At 35.3% G+C, this 16,029-nt stretch overlaps 1 protein-coding gene across 1 annotated transcript in view; it reads right to left on the bottom strand.

Annotated features, from left to right (window-relative positions):
* The window catches only part of KIF6 (kinesin family member 6), a gene marked incomplete at both ends in the record, with an annotated part of 169,772 nt that overhangs the window by 126,762 nt on the left and 26,981 nt on the right, over positions 1-16,029 (bottom strand). The window contains 2 exons of the mRNA XM_082481021.1: positions 5,764-5,893; positions 15,172-15,281. Of these exons, the coding sequence (XP_082337147.1) occupies positions 5,764-5,893; positions 15,172-15,281 (240 nt within the window). The remainder of the gene's footprint in view (positions 1-5,763; positions 5,894-15,171; positions 15,282-16,029) is intronic.

The raw sequence follows: 16,029 nt of genomic DNA, 5'->3' as shown, positions 1-16,029 counted from the left end.
ATTTCAAGCCATACAACCCAGTCTCCTTTTTCTCCAGGACTAGGATATACCTGTATTTGCTGAAATTAAATAAACTCTACAGAAGCTTCATGACTTAAAGCATTGCATCTATTCATGCAACAGTTGCAAGAAGGTGGTTTCTACTTAAATGAGAACCTGCAGCACAGCCATATTGCAAGAAGAAACCGATTTGGATGTTTCTGTCAAGGAATACAAGCTCATGAAAGGTCAAAAACTTGCTGGAGCCTATGTTATCCATCTTAATCTAATTGTTGTCTATCTTAAATCAACAAAACACTGCAGGAGTTCTTCCCTATACAAGAATTTATGTATTCCCAAATCCTTTATTTGTTGTAGCTGCTATTATAAATGGTTTTGTTTTTTTTTTTTCCACTAAGAATAGCCAGAAACAGGATGCTACTTCTCTAAACAGAGTTCTTAATAATTGAGGACCTAAGATGGAGAAAGTTTTTTAAATAGGAGAAAAATGTGAAAGGCTGTTTGGAAATCACCATTAGACCAAAAGAAGCTGCTACTATCTGGAAGAATAATGTGTTGATTATGGCTGCCAAATACACTCAGAGAGAGAAAATACAGAAAAGAGTCCAAGAAAGCTGGGACAAAAAGATTTCACAGGTGATAAACGCAGTCGTTCAGCCCATATTGCAAACCATCTCCACTTGGCAGTTTATACAGTTCCAGTGGAATCTTTTCTTCTTTGAATCAAAATATTTAGACATCAGAAGAACATGATTTTCCTGTATGAGTGAATTAGTGACTAGCCAAAGCATTCTGAAAGCTCCCTTTTTTGAGAGAGAGAATGTCTCACTAAAAAGGTACAAAATTTTGTTTTAAGGAGGGATTCTTACTCCTTTTAAGTTTTTTTTTCACTTTTGAACTTTTTGAAGAAGGGCAAGGGAAAAAAGCACTGATAGCATCCAAAGCAGATACCAGACTGATTTTCTCCAATCTCAAGCTACGATCAGATGGATACATGTAAGGAGAGGTTCTGACAGCTTTAGTCATTAAAGAGTTCAGACTGTATGAAAATAGCCCTTGTGTCCAAGAATGAGAACAGAGCAATTTAACACAGTTTGTTGAAATTCATCCTTAGAGTACTCTGGTGTTTTCACATTGTTCCTTTATAGCACAGAACATCATTAAGTCTCTGCAAGGCTGAAGGAGCAGAGATTCTTTGTTGAAAAATAGTGGATATATTTGTCTAATTAATATAAAATCCATCAGTTCCGACAGAAGCATGGTATATGGAAGGGTACGTCAGTTGAAGAATAGGGGGTTCCTGCCTTTACATCTGGTAGATGAATGAGACTTTAATATATCTTTAGTTTCCTTTCTGATTAACACAGTACAAGTAAAGGGGCTCTTCAGGTGTACTTAGGTACACTTGACACAGTTGAAATTGCAAATTTATTGCTATGAAAATATAAGAATCAGGATAAAAGCAATCTGACACTTCCCTGATTTCTAAAAGCAATATTTTACCTTTCCATATTTACTGCAAGTACAGTTTCACAGTTAGACCATGGTAACTGAGGCAACTTTTAAAGTAATTAATATTCCCTGGGGAAGATATTATTAAACTTTATGTTATACAATGTCTTTTATCCATATAAATCTCAAAGCACTTTAAGGACTATTCAAAAGAGTATGTATGACCAGTGATTGTTTTACCACATGTGGAAATGAAAGCACCTGTGCTGAAATGATGATGCCATTTGGTACTAATGATACTATAGAACAGGTTTGTCAGAGTGGAAATAAATTAACAATTGACACCAATGAGGAACTGAGGAAAGCAGAAAGTTGTGATTCATTCATTTGGCAAAAGTGTAATTTAATCTTATATGTTCACACATTCAAATCTTATTTTTCATATTTCATCCAAGAAAAAATGCATTCAAACACTACCAGTGGCTTTCTAAATACATTCAAGAGAATACTAATGGACATTAAAAATAAATACCAAGGGAATGAGTCCAATTCAGAGGTCACAAGTCAGTGTCCACAACTATCTTTAATTGTTTGAAAGCTTCATTCTTTCTTGAAATAAACATATTTAAACATTGCCAAATGCTTACTGCTTGCCCCATGTGTACTTCAAACATTTTAAATGATGGAGCAAACACTGTGTAGTACGCACAGTCTTCCAAATTTAAACAATGGAGTATTATAGGTGTGAAACCATTCACTAAAACATTTCATTCCTCATTAAAATGAAGTAATTTTTCATTAGAGGAAAAACAAATGCTAAATACACATTCAACTATTATGAGAAATACTAAAAAAGTACTAAGAATTCTCTAAATCACAGTGGTTCAGGCACAGTATTTCAAAGGAGATGATCACAAGAGATTCCCTTTATAAGAATTTAGAAAAGACCACTTCAGCTGAAGAAATATTAATAATATATCCACCAAAATAAAATGTTTTGTGAACACTACCTAAATGGCCAAACACTTATTTCTGTACATAAGCTTTTTTAGATGCAGCTGCTACCACCTGTGTCATATGTGCAGATTAGATTTTGGAATCCTTTGTTTGAATGTATTTGAGATACCTAAATCATAAAGTTGCCTTAAAAAGTCAAAATACAAAGAACAAATTCAGATTTTTTTTTTATAACCTCTTGCTGAGATTCTTATGCATTCAAAGAAACTGTGTTTTATGGGAAAAACAAACAAATAGTCCTTACAGTTGGAAGAGCCGCCAACAAAAGAAACAGTTTTTTGTGTTTGCTCTCTGCCTATTTCTCCCTGGCAAAATATAAGAGACAATGGATTTTGACATTATTAAGTGTTTGTGCACAGATGTCTCCCACCTTACCATTTCCACAACATGTAGTGCATGTCAAAACTAGAGCAAAGGATTGGTCCTATACAGAGGTATAAACCAATCCTGCACAAATTAGATTAGCTTCCTCTTTTTTCCTTCTCATGAGCTTTATAGTTACATGTGGGAAAGAAGTACTTGGTTATAAACGTACCCTTAGGTTCTGACATTTAATGAATGAATGACTATGGCCTACAGAAGACTTTTACTATTATGATAACTTTCTTTTTAGCACAGTCAGTGGTGAGGGCAAAATACAGCCCTCAAATCACAATTTAGACTGCACTAGCAGAGGTATCACAGAAATTAAACTGTCTTTCTTATTTTGAAAATGGTCCTGCAACTGTTCAAAGAGGAGTTATCTTGGGAGTAAAGCATGAGATTTCAATTTTAGAGACTGCAGTTCTGCCACAGATTTCCCGTACCCAAACTCCTCATCATTAAAAAAGATGAATCAAGCATAGTTTTTCTTTTACTTTCTTTTCTATTTAGGTTTATTCATCTTGTGTCTTTTAACATTTACTTAAATAGGGTCCTAATCTTTTTTGAGGTCAGGAAGTGATACCATAATTCAATCAAGGTTTAAAAATATGGATCTCTGGAGAAGAAGTTATGGTTGATGTCGTAAGTCCTCTTCCCTAGATCTCTACATTAATCCCTGATTTCTGCAAACACCATTTTCTCATTCATCATATAAAGTACCACAGTTACTTAAAGCCAAAAATGCCAAATGACAATGGGTGACAAATTCTGTAATGCCTAAGAGGAAGCAGCACTCAGTAAGCTCACTGAACTGCACTGCAATGTACCTGCTGCAATAGCAAAGGAACAATGTGCAAGATAACTACATAAATAAAACTTCTACAATGAAATCTACCTCATTTAAAGTTTCTGGAATCATATTAGCATTCAGACGACGCAAATACTGCTGCAATGGGTGGCAGCTATCCCAAGCATATATCCTCTGCATTTTTTTCTTTCAAGTACTCTTCATTAAAGACCAACAAAACAATAACTTTATAGTATTTATATATATAAAAAAATATCATTTGCTAACCCAAGCCACTCGGACTAGTGAATTCTCTATTACTGGGGTCCTGAACACTCTCATGGCTATTCTTATGTTTTCTAGCAAGTACTAGCATGCCCCAAATAAAACTACCAAGTTGTAGATTAAAAAATAAGCTAAAGGAGATTTTTCCTCCTACAACAAAGTTAAGTCATGGAACTTTGTGTCACACCAGATTTCATAATAAAAATTTACTGAGGTTAAAAAAAGCATCTGGGCAAATTCACATAAAGGAAAAATACAACAAAAGTTATTAGCTGTGAACAGTCTGAAACACAAACTAATGAAGATTAGGAGATAATTATTTTTTTTTAAATATCATTATTTAACTTGGTTTATCTTTTAATCTTCTCTATATATTTGTTATTGGCCACTGTTCAAAACAGGAAACTGGAGCAGACATATCTTTGGTCTGACCCGTTACAAATATTCTTTTAGTTTTACTGAGCATTACTTCATCTTGACCTTTAATGACTTACCATCTTCATTAGTCCTGCTGTTTGTTCATGACTTTCAGTGTTTGGGATATATTTTCTCTTAAGGCAACGTTTTCCAAATATGTAACACAGTTGCCCTTTACAATTGTTGATTTATGACACTGTCAGCCAGCAGCACACCATTCTTTAAACTGTCTTTCATACACAGCTCCTCTAAACTGATCAGAGAGTTGCTAAAGATCTTTCTCCATGCAATGAACTTTCTTTTTCTGTTTTCGTTACCAGCTATCATGTTCGCTTTTCATGCTTCTGAACTCAATGTCATCTTTTTCTCTCCTCTGTTACATTTATTCAAGTTCCTCTGCTCTAAATTGTATCAGTTTTCCCATTTCAATATCATCAAATGGGTCCATGCCTCAATATTCCTATTTGCTAACAACCCTTAAGTATGTTTATCTCTTGCCTTAATGTCTTTCTGCCTCTCAAAATGTCACTGCTGAAATAGTCTCCCTTGAGAAAGAGAGAACAAATCAGTTTTTTACCTATTTACATTTTGTAATCAAATGCTTCTCTGTGCCCAGGTGTATGTGGTCAGCCAGCAGGAACAGAGAGCTACTTGAATATATCATACACTTTAAATGTCTTTCTCCTCAGAGAAGATTATATATCTTTTTTGTCAGAGGATGAAAAGCCACAAATTTCTATAGTAGAATTGGCTGTGTTGTGGCACACTGACAGTGCTCACATTATACAACACACTTTTTCTATTTACATTCCATTTCCAAGAATGAAGAAAAAAAACTACACAAAACCCTGCAGATTTTAATAACTGGATATGGAAACATTTCATTTAAATTTTCCAGAATCAGTAAAATTACCCTTGCCTTTGCACATTAGCAAATATTTACTTTGAATGTGCTTTGCACTACCATTTTTTTTTTTCAAACATGTAACACCATGTGTTTATGCAATAACAAGAAAAAAAGAGAAGACTGCTAACTCTTCCTGTAACTACTTCAAAGGCAATTTAGTACTTCTGTTGGAATGTCTGACAATGCTTTGTAAGGCTATGTTTTCTAATCGTTAAATGTGTATGTATGTTGGTACATGCCACATTCAAAAGTCAGTCTATGGTTTATGAGAAAATTTTTTTTTCTTAGTTTGACTGCAGTACATTATGACATCAACCACCACAATCAGATTCACTAAGGAAAAACAGAAAGCACTTTGCAAAGTGAAAGCTAATTGGAGAAATGCTTATTCAATTTCACTGTGGAAATACACTCAGAAAGAAGATATTTACTCATTTATCTCTAAGGACTTCCAAAATGCACATCTTATGTGGAGAAGTTTATGATCATTTTAACTTTGATGGTGTTAAGTAAGATTTGTAGTAGTAATTCTCACCTCAGCAATCATTCTGTTGGTGTCTCCCAAGAAGAGTAGGTTTAAGGCTTCCTCTTCATTGGTTGCTTGCTGAAGAGACAAGTTTTTCAGATGAATGTTCTGATCAGGGTCTTCCATTATTGTCACTTTTCTACAGGGAAAGAAAAACCCAACAAAATGAAAACTAGAATTGTTGTACGGCGATCTTACCCCAAATCAATCATAATAGAAGAACTAAAACCATGAAGAGTAAACCATGCATATTAAAGGAAGTGCTGAATTATTTTTTTTTTTACTCTGTCACCTCCTTTTCACTCCTTTATCGCAAAGCTCCACATAGAAAGGGAGTATTTAAAATCTATAGCTATTAGAGAAAGCTTTGGGAATTTTTTTTAATGAGATATAGTAAAATTTCAAGAGCAAGAGATTAGATGAATCATCACAAACAAATAATAAGCAGGGGTTTGTTTGACATTACCACAGCTATTTAAGCACAAATGATACATAAAGCATACCATAATCTTGATGAACAAATAGGCATGGAATATTTCAGAATCAACACATTTGTAGCCAACACGTTTCTAATAACTTTGCATTTGTCAAGATTATCTCACTTTTCATTATTCTCAAATGGTAATAACAACAAATGTAAATGATCCCTTTCTTTAATTAAAAGCAAGCAAACAGAAAGATTTTAATTATTTCCACTGAGGTTAGGAATCCTAAGCTGTACTTCTTCAAGTCTTAAAGTTCAGAAAAAGGAAGTGAGATGGAAGTAGCACGGATATGGCAAAAGCTCCAGGAGAGCAACTAAATATTACTGAAACTCCTTTTCAGTTCTCTAGATAGCCCTTTTACATAAGAATTTTTTCTTTCAATCAGGTTACTGAGAGTTAAACTTTATTGGCTTTACTGAGTAGCCATTAGGGTCTCCTCAGTTATGACATTCTATAGTACCCAACATGGAAGCCAAGTAGTTGCATCACCGGATTTGGAAAACTCCCAGAGTGAAGACTGTGTTAAAACTGAAGTACACTAACTCCGAGGATGAATGAGATGTCCTTCAGGGTGAATTACATGTTCTGAGACAACTTACAACAAGCAAATTGGAATGTTATTAAAAGTTATAAGTTTGTTTTTTTTTAAAAAAAAAAACACCACACTTTCTTTTTCCCCTGTAAGTACAGACAATAGTATATATATATACACACATACATGTATGTGTATTACACATATATGTATACGTATATGTAGGTGTATACACATTTTACCATATTCTTTCGAGGTTAACCACAAGAGGGAGTACGGTACTTGAGTTTTTATCTCTAGATAGTTCTTGCATGTTAATAATTCCAAGCTGCTTCAAAACCACACAGGTTGTGTTTTGTTCTGCTTTGCTTGTCTTTTTTTCCCCCCAAAACTGACAGAATCAAATCGAGTAGCTAAGCAGCATTCCATAGTATTATTCTTAAGTATTAGGGACATAGTTCACCCTCTGATGGTCAAAACATTGGAAAGGATATACAGAAATAACTAGAACACATTGCAACACACTCACTATTTTCAAGAAAAAAAACGTGTAAAAGTACACACCATGCTTTTTTAGTAGTCATAAAAATTGTTTTTCCAAGTATGATTGTCTTCAACTTATATCCTTATTTTTGTGCGGTAGGGTAAGACAGCACTAGTGCAATCATGAAACTCTGCTTTCCTCATTCAGAGCATAAACCCAAAAGCATAATTCTGCTCTTGCATAACAATGGTTTGATGATGTCAAGTTGTATTCTGTCCGCAATTCCATGTGTGCGTGCATTGCATGCTAAAGCCCAGGCTGGTTCTGATTACAGTATGCTGCTTCGACTAATTTTAATATTTTGAAATTGCACGGCAAGCACCATCAACCTCTTTTTTTAGTTTAGGAAAATAATGTTGTTTTACTACAAACACTTGGCAAAGTATTTAAACTTTCGAGGATCTTTTCAGAGTACATTTTGACCAGTGGTTATAAGTAATTTCCACACAATGAAGATATTAGTTTGGACAAAAAGCTCTGGAGGATGATTATACCAGAAAGGAGATACTGGGGACATCACAAACCAGTGACAGCCTCCTATACAGTGGCCTTGCAGCTATTAGGAGGATTTCCAGATGGAACTCTAAACTTGCACATCTTTAGAGGCATCTGTCAAAACTTCCTCAGAAAGACATGTTCCAAAATAACTACAAAATGATTTCTTTCATAGTGCTATAAAGTTACTGTATAACATGATAGTAGATTTCTATAGAACATTCTCTACTTTAGTGAAATCTTTACATTTCATTGCCCTAACTTGGATCTTGGAGTGGAAAAGCTCTGTTAAGTTATTCATAATGCCTGAAAGAAGGCAGAGACAAGGTTTTGTTTTCTTTATAAACAAAGAATCTTTTCCATTTGGCTTAATGGATGGAATTTGTAGCTGACTAGGAAACCTGTAGGATGGGATCAGCCTTTTTTATACTGTTATTAACTCAGGCCCTCTCCTGCATCAACTGAACTGCCATTAATGCAAGACAGCCTTACACATTGGATGTTTTCATTTATGAGATTCCTGTTACAAAGAATGCAATTCCTGGCAAACAATGAAGTTAAAGCTTCCATTGATTAATTAATACCATCTCATTAAGGTGTAGTATAAATAAAAAGACTTAAAAGATTTTGGAAAACAAATGAAAATTTAAAAAATCAAGTTTCCTATGATTATATTTGTCTCTAGCACTTAGAATTGAAGAAAACGAAACACCTCAAACTTTATAAACACTTAAAAATTAATCATAATGATACAAGCAAATCATATATAAGGGTACATACCTTCTATTTCAATACATTAGCAGAATATAGTGATACTACTTCAGCATGAGGAGGAGACTATACAGCCAATAATAAATTTAGGAAGGGGATAAAAGAGAAAAGTAGCAAGCGTGCATCTTGGAGTCTGTCCAGAAGAGCAAACTAATGGACAACTACAGCTAATCTTTGTGTTAAGTTGCAAGGAGTTTTAGGTTTTAAGAAAAAATGGCCAAGACCATCATTTTATATATCATTACAAAAAAATTATCTTTCAGAAGTATAGCTCCCTGTTTACCACATCAGAGGACAAAGTCAACGCTGATTGAAGAGGCAAGGTTACAAAGTTGTTCAGCTACCAGCACAGCTTTCAATAGCACAGAGATTTGATTTTCCATTCAAGTACAGACCTAAAGCATAGTCTCCTCAGCTTATGAGACATGGCAGAACTATGAGATGAGGAAGTATTGGTGCAGGCTGTTCTCTTGACATGTCATATTGTGATAGGAAATCCTTCCCACTGTCTCCAATGAATTCCATGTGTGAGACAAGAAAAACACAGTTTGCTTGTTCGACACTTTGTGGACATAGGAGTGTACTGATACGGAGAAACTGTTGCACATTTAGGAGTTAGTGATCCACATAACAATTAACCCGAGCAGGCGCAGCCTGTGCTGTGCTGCACGGACGCCTTGGCTGCAGGATAAATTCAGCCAGGTCATGATAAATGAAGAGCCTGCAGGCAGCTCCCACCTGCTCATCACACCACCTGCACAGCCTTCTCTTTATCAAAAAATGCCGCTAGAAGTTCTCATGAGTACACCCTTTAGAAATGGAGCTGTTTTCTTGTAAAGTTTACAAATCTTAATATTGTCCTAATCTTTAGTATTCAGTAGTAACACTTACCCTGAACACTCTTCATTTTGAAAGAATGTATTTTATATGAAAAGAGTGAGCTAATACCATTATTAGCTAGAGAAATTTTAAAACACTGGTAATTCTCAGAAAACTGAAAATACAGTTCTTGAAGATCTATGGATGGTGGCCGGTTTCTAGACTACATAGCTGGTACAGCCATTGAAAAGGGAAAGGGCTGACATTAACACTGTTGAGCCTGGAGACGGACAAAAGGTTTATCTGTATCAAAAAAGTCAGACTGAATAAAATATATTTCTGTATGCTGAAAATTATTCCTTTAGCCTTTTTTTTCCTCTTTGGTAAGCAGCACAGTTGTTACTGTGATAGTTGGTTTAGAGTATAAACTCATCTGAGGTAGTTAACTGATACTCAGTAGCAGATTTGTTTAAAAATTAAAATATTTTACACTGACCCCATGCAACATAGCAGTTCTGTATGTTACTTATATACATTGATATAGGTATCATTGTTGATTTTGAAGTTAGTTGGTTCTTAGCTTAAAGTGCCTTCCTTTTTATGGAATTGAGTTCACTTAACCTATAGTTCAAATAAACTTCATCATTAGTTTGCTTTCACATGCAAGTGTCACCTGCTATAGTATGGACAAGTAAAGCGGTAACTTATTGGTTGTCCTGACTTAATCTATGACCAATGGTTCTACAACCTCACTCTTCATTTTTGTGTCACTGTTCAGTGCCAAGAAAATTCTTAGTTCTTAATAAATAATACAAACTAGTTCGGAAGAGTTTGTAGCGGTAGGTTATAACTGAAGTGAAATTGGCTTGATTCAGTACCATGGAGTTACATAAAATACAAATATACTGTACAACAGAGAACCTGTTAGAGGAAAAAGCCTCTTGCACAACCTCAGAGCAAACGAGCTTCAGGAAAATTTTTCTAACTTGAGCAGTCCTGCAAATCTTTTATGAAAACAAGAGATGGCAGTAAGAATTCAGTCTTCTATCAGCTATACTTAATAGCAAGAGTTTTATACTTTTTACGTTTGAAAAAAAATCATAATTTCCTTGTATAACCATGGAACTCTATACAGCTACACCAGCATCAATATCAAATTAAATTATTGTATTCTAATAAACAAGATTCTTCAAAATGCATTTGCATCTGCATATGCTGTGCTTCAGCTACAGTGTCACAAAATTAAAACACTGACAGCTTTGCATAAGCAAAACAAGTTATAGCTATAAACTAAGGCATATTGTATATGAAGCATTAAGGTATACCAAATGATATATTCTATGGCCTACATGTAATAGAATTACAAATAAACATTATGAAAACTAGTTTTTTTCTGTGGATCTGAAAGTTCAATGGGATTTCAAACCCCAATTGAGTTGATGTATAAATGTCTGTACTTATTAGAAATGATACATATTTATGTATTCGTATATAAATATGTATACATATATCTATGTATGCATACATAAACAATTACGTAATTCTATATATGAATCTACATATGTATACACACAGATAGACAAATAGATATATAGATAGATGAACTACATTCACACATTTGTCAGAAATTTATTTCCAAGAGAGTAGTGATTTTTTGTGAAAGGCCCTTCCCTTCTCATCTGGCAGGCTCTAATGAAATGATTAAGCAGTATTAAGATGACAATTTAATAGCCTACAGAATATACAAAGGATGGCTACACACAAAACCTTGACTTCAGGAGATGAGATTCCAAACCTAATCACGCAATGATTACATGCATCAGGCAATTTTTAATGTCTCATTTTTCAAGTACTATCAACAAGCCTGTTGTGTGCTTTTCATAACTTCTATTACCTGAATGCCATCACTCTGCGATTATTCCTTCCATTGAACTGATAACATAAAGTCATTAACATAGAGTTTGCTTGGCAGAAGTACATATCTTTGATTCAAATTGCATCCTCATCTTTTGCAGGAATCTGAATAACAACACTGTTCTAAAACAATCTGCATACTTTACGAGGCTAACGAATCTTTTGTTTACTCTTCTAAAATGACACATTTTAACACCTTTCTTGTCCATCTTATATACTTTGGAGAGTATCAGCACAGACTGCTAATAGGCACCCAAGCATAGAAAACCTGCTTTTGGCTTTGTATGCATATGGCTTTTGGTGCTTAAAACCTTGACAATCCACTGTGGAATTCAACAGGAAATTATGCATAATATGACCCTTTTAAAGTATCAAAAAACATAAGTTTGCTGGAAGGCTGTGCTGCCATTCAGTGTGACCTGGACAGGCTGGAGAATTCAGCAGAGAGAAACCTAATGAAGTTTAACAAGGGCAAGCGTAGGGTACTGCATCTGAGGAGGAATAACCCCATGCATCAGTACAGGTTGGGGGCTGACCTCCTGGAGAGCAGCTCTGTGGAAAGGGACCTGGGAGTCCCAGTGGACAACAGGATGACCATGAGCCAGCAATGTGCCCTGGTAGTCAAGAAGGCCAATGGCATCCTGGGGTGCATCAAGAAGAGTGTGGCCAGCAGGTCGAGGGAGGTCATCCTCCCCCTCTACTCTGCCCTGGTGAGGCTGCCTCTGGAGTACTGGGTCCAGTTCTGGGCTCCCCAGTTCAAGAGGGACAGGGATCTGCTGGAGAGGGTCCAGCAAAGGGCTACAAAGATGATTAGGGGATTAGAACATCTTTCTTATGAGGAAAGGCTGAGGAACTTGGGTCTTTTTAGTCTAGAGAAAAGACGACCCAGGGAGGAATCCTATCAATGCTTTTAAACACTTAAAGGGAGGGTGCCAGGGGGATGGGAACAGTCTTTTTTCAGTGGTGCTCAGTGATAGGACAAGAGGTAATGGGCACAAGCTTGAACATAGGAAGTTCCATCTAAACACGAGGGGGAACTTCTTTACTTTGAGGGTGGCAGAGCACTGGCACAGGCTGCCCAGAGGGGTGGTGGAGTCTCCCTCTCTGGAGACATTCAAAACCCGCCTGGATGCCATCCTGTGCAACCTGCTGTAGGTGACCCTGCTCTGGCAGGGGGGTTGCACTAGATGATCTCCAGAGGTCCCTTCCAACCCTGACCATTCTGTGATTCGCATTAAATACATGCTTTCAAACAAACTTAAGGAAGTTAGATTCTTCTGTACTTTGCTCACTACCACTAAAATCTTAAAAGATCTTAAGCACATACAATTCTCAGAAAAATGAAATATATATTAGGTAATAAACACCAGCTATATTTTAAAATATGTGACTAATATTTATTTTACATATAACTACTACTTTGTCATTTACAAAAATTAACCAAGTAACTAAAATATAGTTAATCATGCAACTACCCTTTCCTGCAACTTGTGCTCTCTTTTTAGCTCAGAATGTCACTATATGTTTTTAAATTTTGAATCCTTACATTATTATATTAAAAATTAAACAAAAATATGTTGTTAATTAAATACTTTTATACAACGCTAAATATGAGTGGTGAAGGTATAGTTTTAGTGTACAGCACATATTTTTTGACAAACGATGTACTGGAAACAATAATGACCATGTACAGTAAAACCATTAAGCACTTAAGATTAGTTACTCTGCAGAGAAAAATTTATTGTCTTACTAAAACCCATTCTGCAATAGTATACACTACATAAGTTTACAGGTAATTACGATTATCCGAGTGTGCTTTATCCCTAATTCACAATGAAATTATGTGTCAACTTTTGCTTTTTAAAAAAATAAATTAATACATAACAAGGAGCTATTCTTAGCTTAATTGAATCACCACATATAAACCTATTTCAAGATTCTAAAATTAATTATTATTGGTAAACATTCAGAACCTAGTTATAAAAAGTGACATATTTTCCAGGGCATATGACCCCCAAATAAATGTTTCAAATAAAGTTGCAATTAAATCAATCAAATTCAATTTAGTTCAGTTGAATAAATTCAATTTAATAAAATGAATAAATGGAATGAGCTCAAATAAAATATTGCAAAAAACTTAATAAATGAAATTAATAATTTAATAAACTTGAATGACTTAATAGCATTAACTTTAATAAGCTGAATAAAACCGTAAGTATCAGACTATTTTTTACACTCAACTGCAAAAAAATCTGCAACTGTAAAAATGGACACAAAATTTATTATCCAAATTAGTCTCTGATTTAAACTTTTTCTCTGCATAGCACAGGAGGCAGATAATAAATTGAATTAAATTCATAAGCTTTACCATGAAAGATATCAATAAATATCTTATAGCATCATTATAGCATCAATATGTCATAAAGTGATAAAATTTAGTTACATTTTACAGATGAAGAAAGCAGAGCAATCAGACCAACTTACAGGCCAGGGTCATACGTTGAGTTTTTCTGCTGCCTTCCTTATCTCTTGACTAGCTTGTTTTATAAAGATCAATCTTGACAGTTTTTTGTAGACATACATCCTAGATACCACATATGTACCGCTATATTTTAACACAACTCGAAGATTTTTTTTTTTTGACAAATAAAATGGGTTTAATATATTAATAACACAATTACCTATTTTGATATAAAATTTTATTTATTTTCTGTTAGTGCTCCATTGGCAGTTTTCAATACATTTCCTGCTTTTATTTCATCAGTGATTTAATTGCTGTTTACATGTTTCAGTCACCATCATGTTGAGTGAGAAAGTTTATGCTTCCCAGCATTATTTCAGGGCATTCACAAATCCAAGCAGTCAACAACTCACTTATTTATACATTTACTGTTTGCTGCATTATTTATAAAAATAACACAGACTATAAACAATTTTTTCAGAAGAAACTTAGAAACTAGGGTCTGAATTTCCTATAAATTATAAGATCTTTAACTTCCCCGGGCTTGTGTGTTCATAGAATAGTTTAGATTGAAAAGGACCTTGAAGATCATCGAGTTCCAACGCCCCTGCCATAGACAGGGACACCTCCCACTAGACCAGGTTGCCCAAGGCCACGTCCAGCCTGGCCTTGAACACCTCCAGGGATGGGGCCCTCAACAACCCCTCTGGGCAACCTGTGCCAGTGCCTTACCACCTGCCCTCTACACCTGGCCTCTTCCAGTTTAAAGACATTCCCCCTCGTCCTATCGCTACATGCTACAAACGTGTTTTACTACCCTTCTGCAAGTATTGGTAGGTGCTAGTGTCTTATCAATGAAAACTATTACAACAATCATCCATTCGGTAGTAAATATAGTGTCCTTTGGAGTTCCTTGTGGCCTTTTCTATCCATTACTTACCTTATTTCACAATTGCTTATTCTAGAAAAATAATTATCCTTGAAAGAAAAGGTCCAAGTAGAAGCAGGGAGTTTTTCTCCTTACTGTCGCAAGGAAATAGTGCCTGTTACATATATCTCTGACATACACACACACGTACATACTATATAAAGAGACAGGGTGTCAAGAGAAAACCAAGTATCTCTTTTTTCAGTAGCTGCAATAGATCTCTTCTGCATAATATCAATATACATTTTTTAATACTTTCACCTTCAATTACTCCCATCTGGTTTCCCAAGCCTTTATAGATACAAAATAAGAAAAAATTTAGACAGTGTTGATAAAACAATGAATTTTGAGTTAATTGACACTGAGACCAGTAGCACAGTTTCAAAAAATCCCCAAACAATGCAACAGAGCATCTGAAAATGATTTCTATTGTTGTTTTTGATGACTCTCTGTAGTTTTGTTACTCACGGCAAATCTTCCAATCTGGAGGCCTCGTGTCTTGGGTCCAGCAAATCATAACCACATTCATTGTAGATTTCTAAGTAGGAAACATGAGTGGTATACACTTTACTGCTATCCTGGATAAGAAAAGAAAAAAAAAATCAAAAAAGAAAAAAGAGACAACTATAAAAAGAAGTCAGAGCTAGATCAGAGGACAAATTTATCACTACAGTTTTTACCTGGCTTACAGTTTTTACTTGGCTTCCTCACTTCCTCACTCTGTCTCTCTTTCTTTTCCTGGGTATGGTTTACATTTTCAATTCAAGATACAGAAAAAAATTCTGGGTTTTGTTTCCAGATGCCTAAAGGCTCAAGACGAAAATGGAAACAACAACAAAAAAAAACCTAAACAACACCCCCCCCCCCCAAAAACAAACAAACAAACAAACAAACCAAAAATGCCTCAAAACCCCCACCATGCCTGTGAGTTTAGTCTGGATTTTTTTATTGATTCCTTATATCTAGAAAAGTCTAGAACAATACAGCCTGCTTACAAAACCACGCAACATGCCATTTTTCACTTCTATGACAGAAAAAGAACGTTATTATAAAGAGGTAAACCATCACAGAATCACAGAATCACAGAATTATCAGAGTTGGAAGGGACCTCTAGAGATCATCTAGTCCAACTCCCCTGCTGAAGCACGATTGCCCAGAGCACATTACTCAGGACTGCATCCAGGCGGGTCTTGAAAATCTCCAGGGAAGGGGACTCCACAACCTCCCTGGGCAGCCTGTGCCAGTGCTCTGTCACCCTCACCGTAAAGAAGTGTTTCCGTGTATTTGAACGGAACTTCCTGTGTTCTAACTTGTGCCCATTCCCCC

The sequence above is a fragment of the Vanellus vanellus genome, assembly GCF_965231255.1.
Source record: "Vanellus vanellus genome assembly, chromosome: 3".
Classification (NCBI taxonomy): Eukaryota; Metazoa; Chordata; class Aves; order Charadriiformes; family Charadriidae; genus Vanellus; species Vanellus vanellus.
Note: the sequence above shows the minus strand (reverse complement) of the source record. Positions and strands in the feature narration are given on the sequence as shown.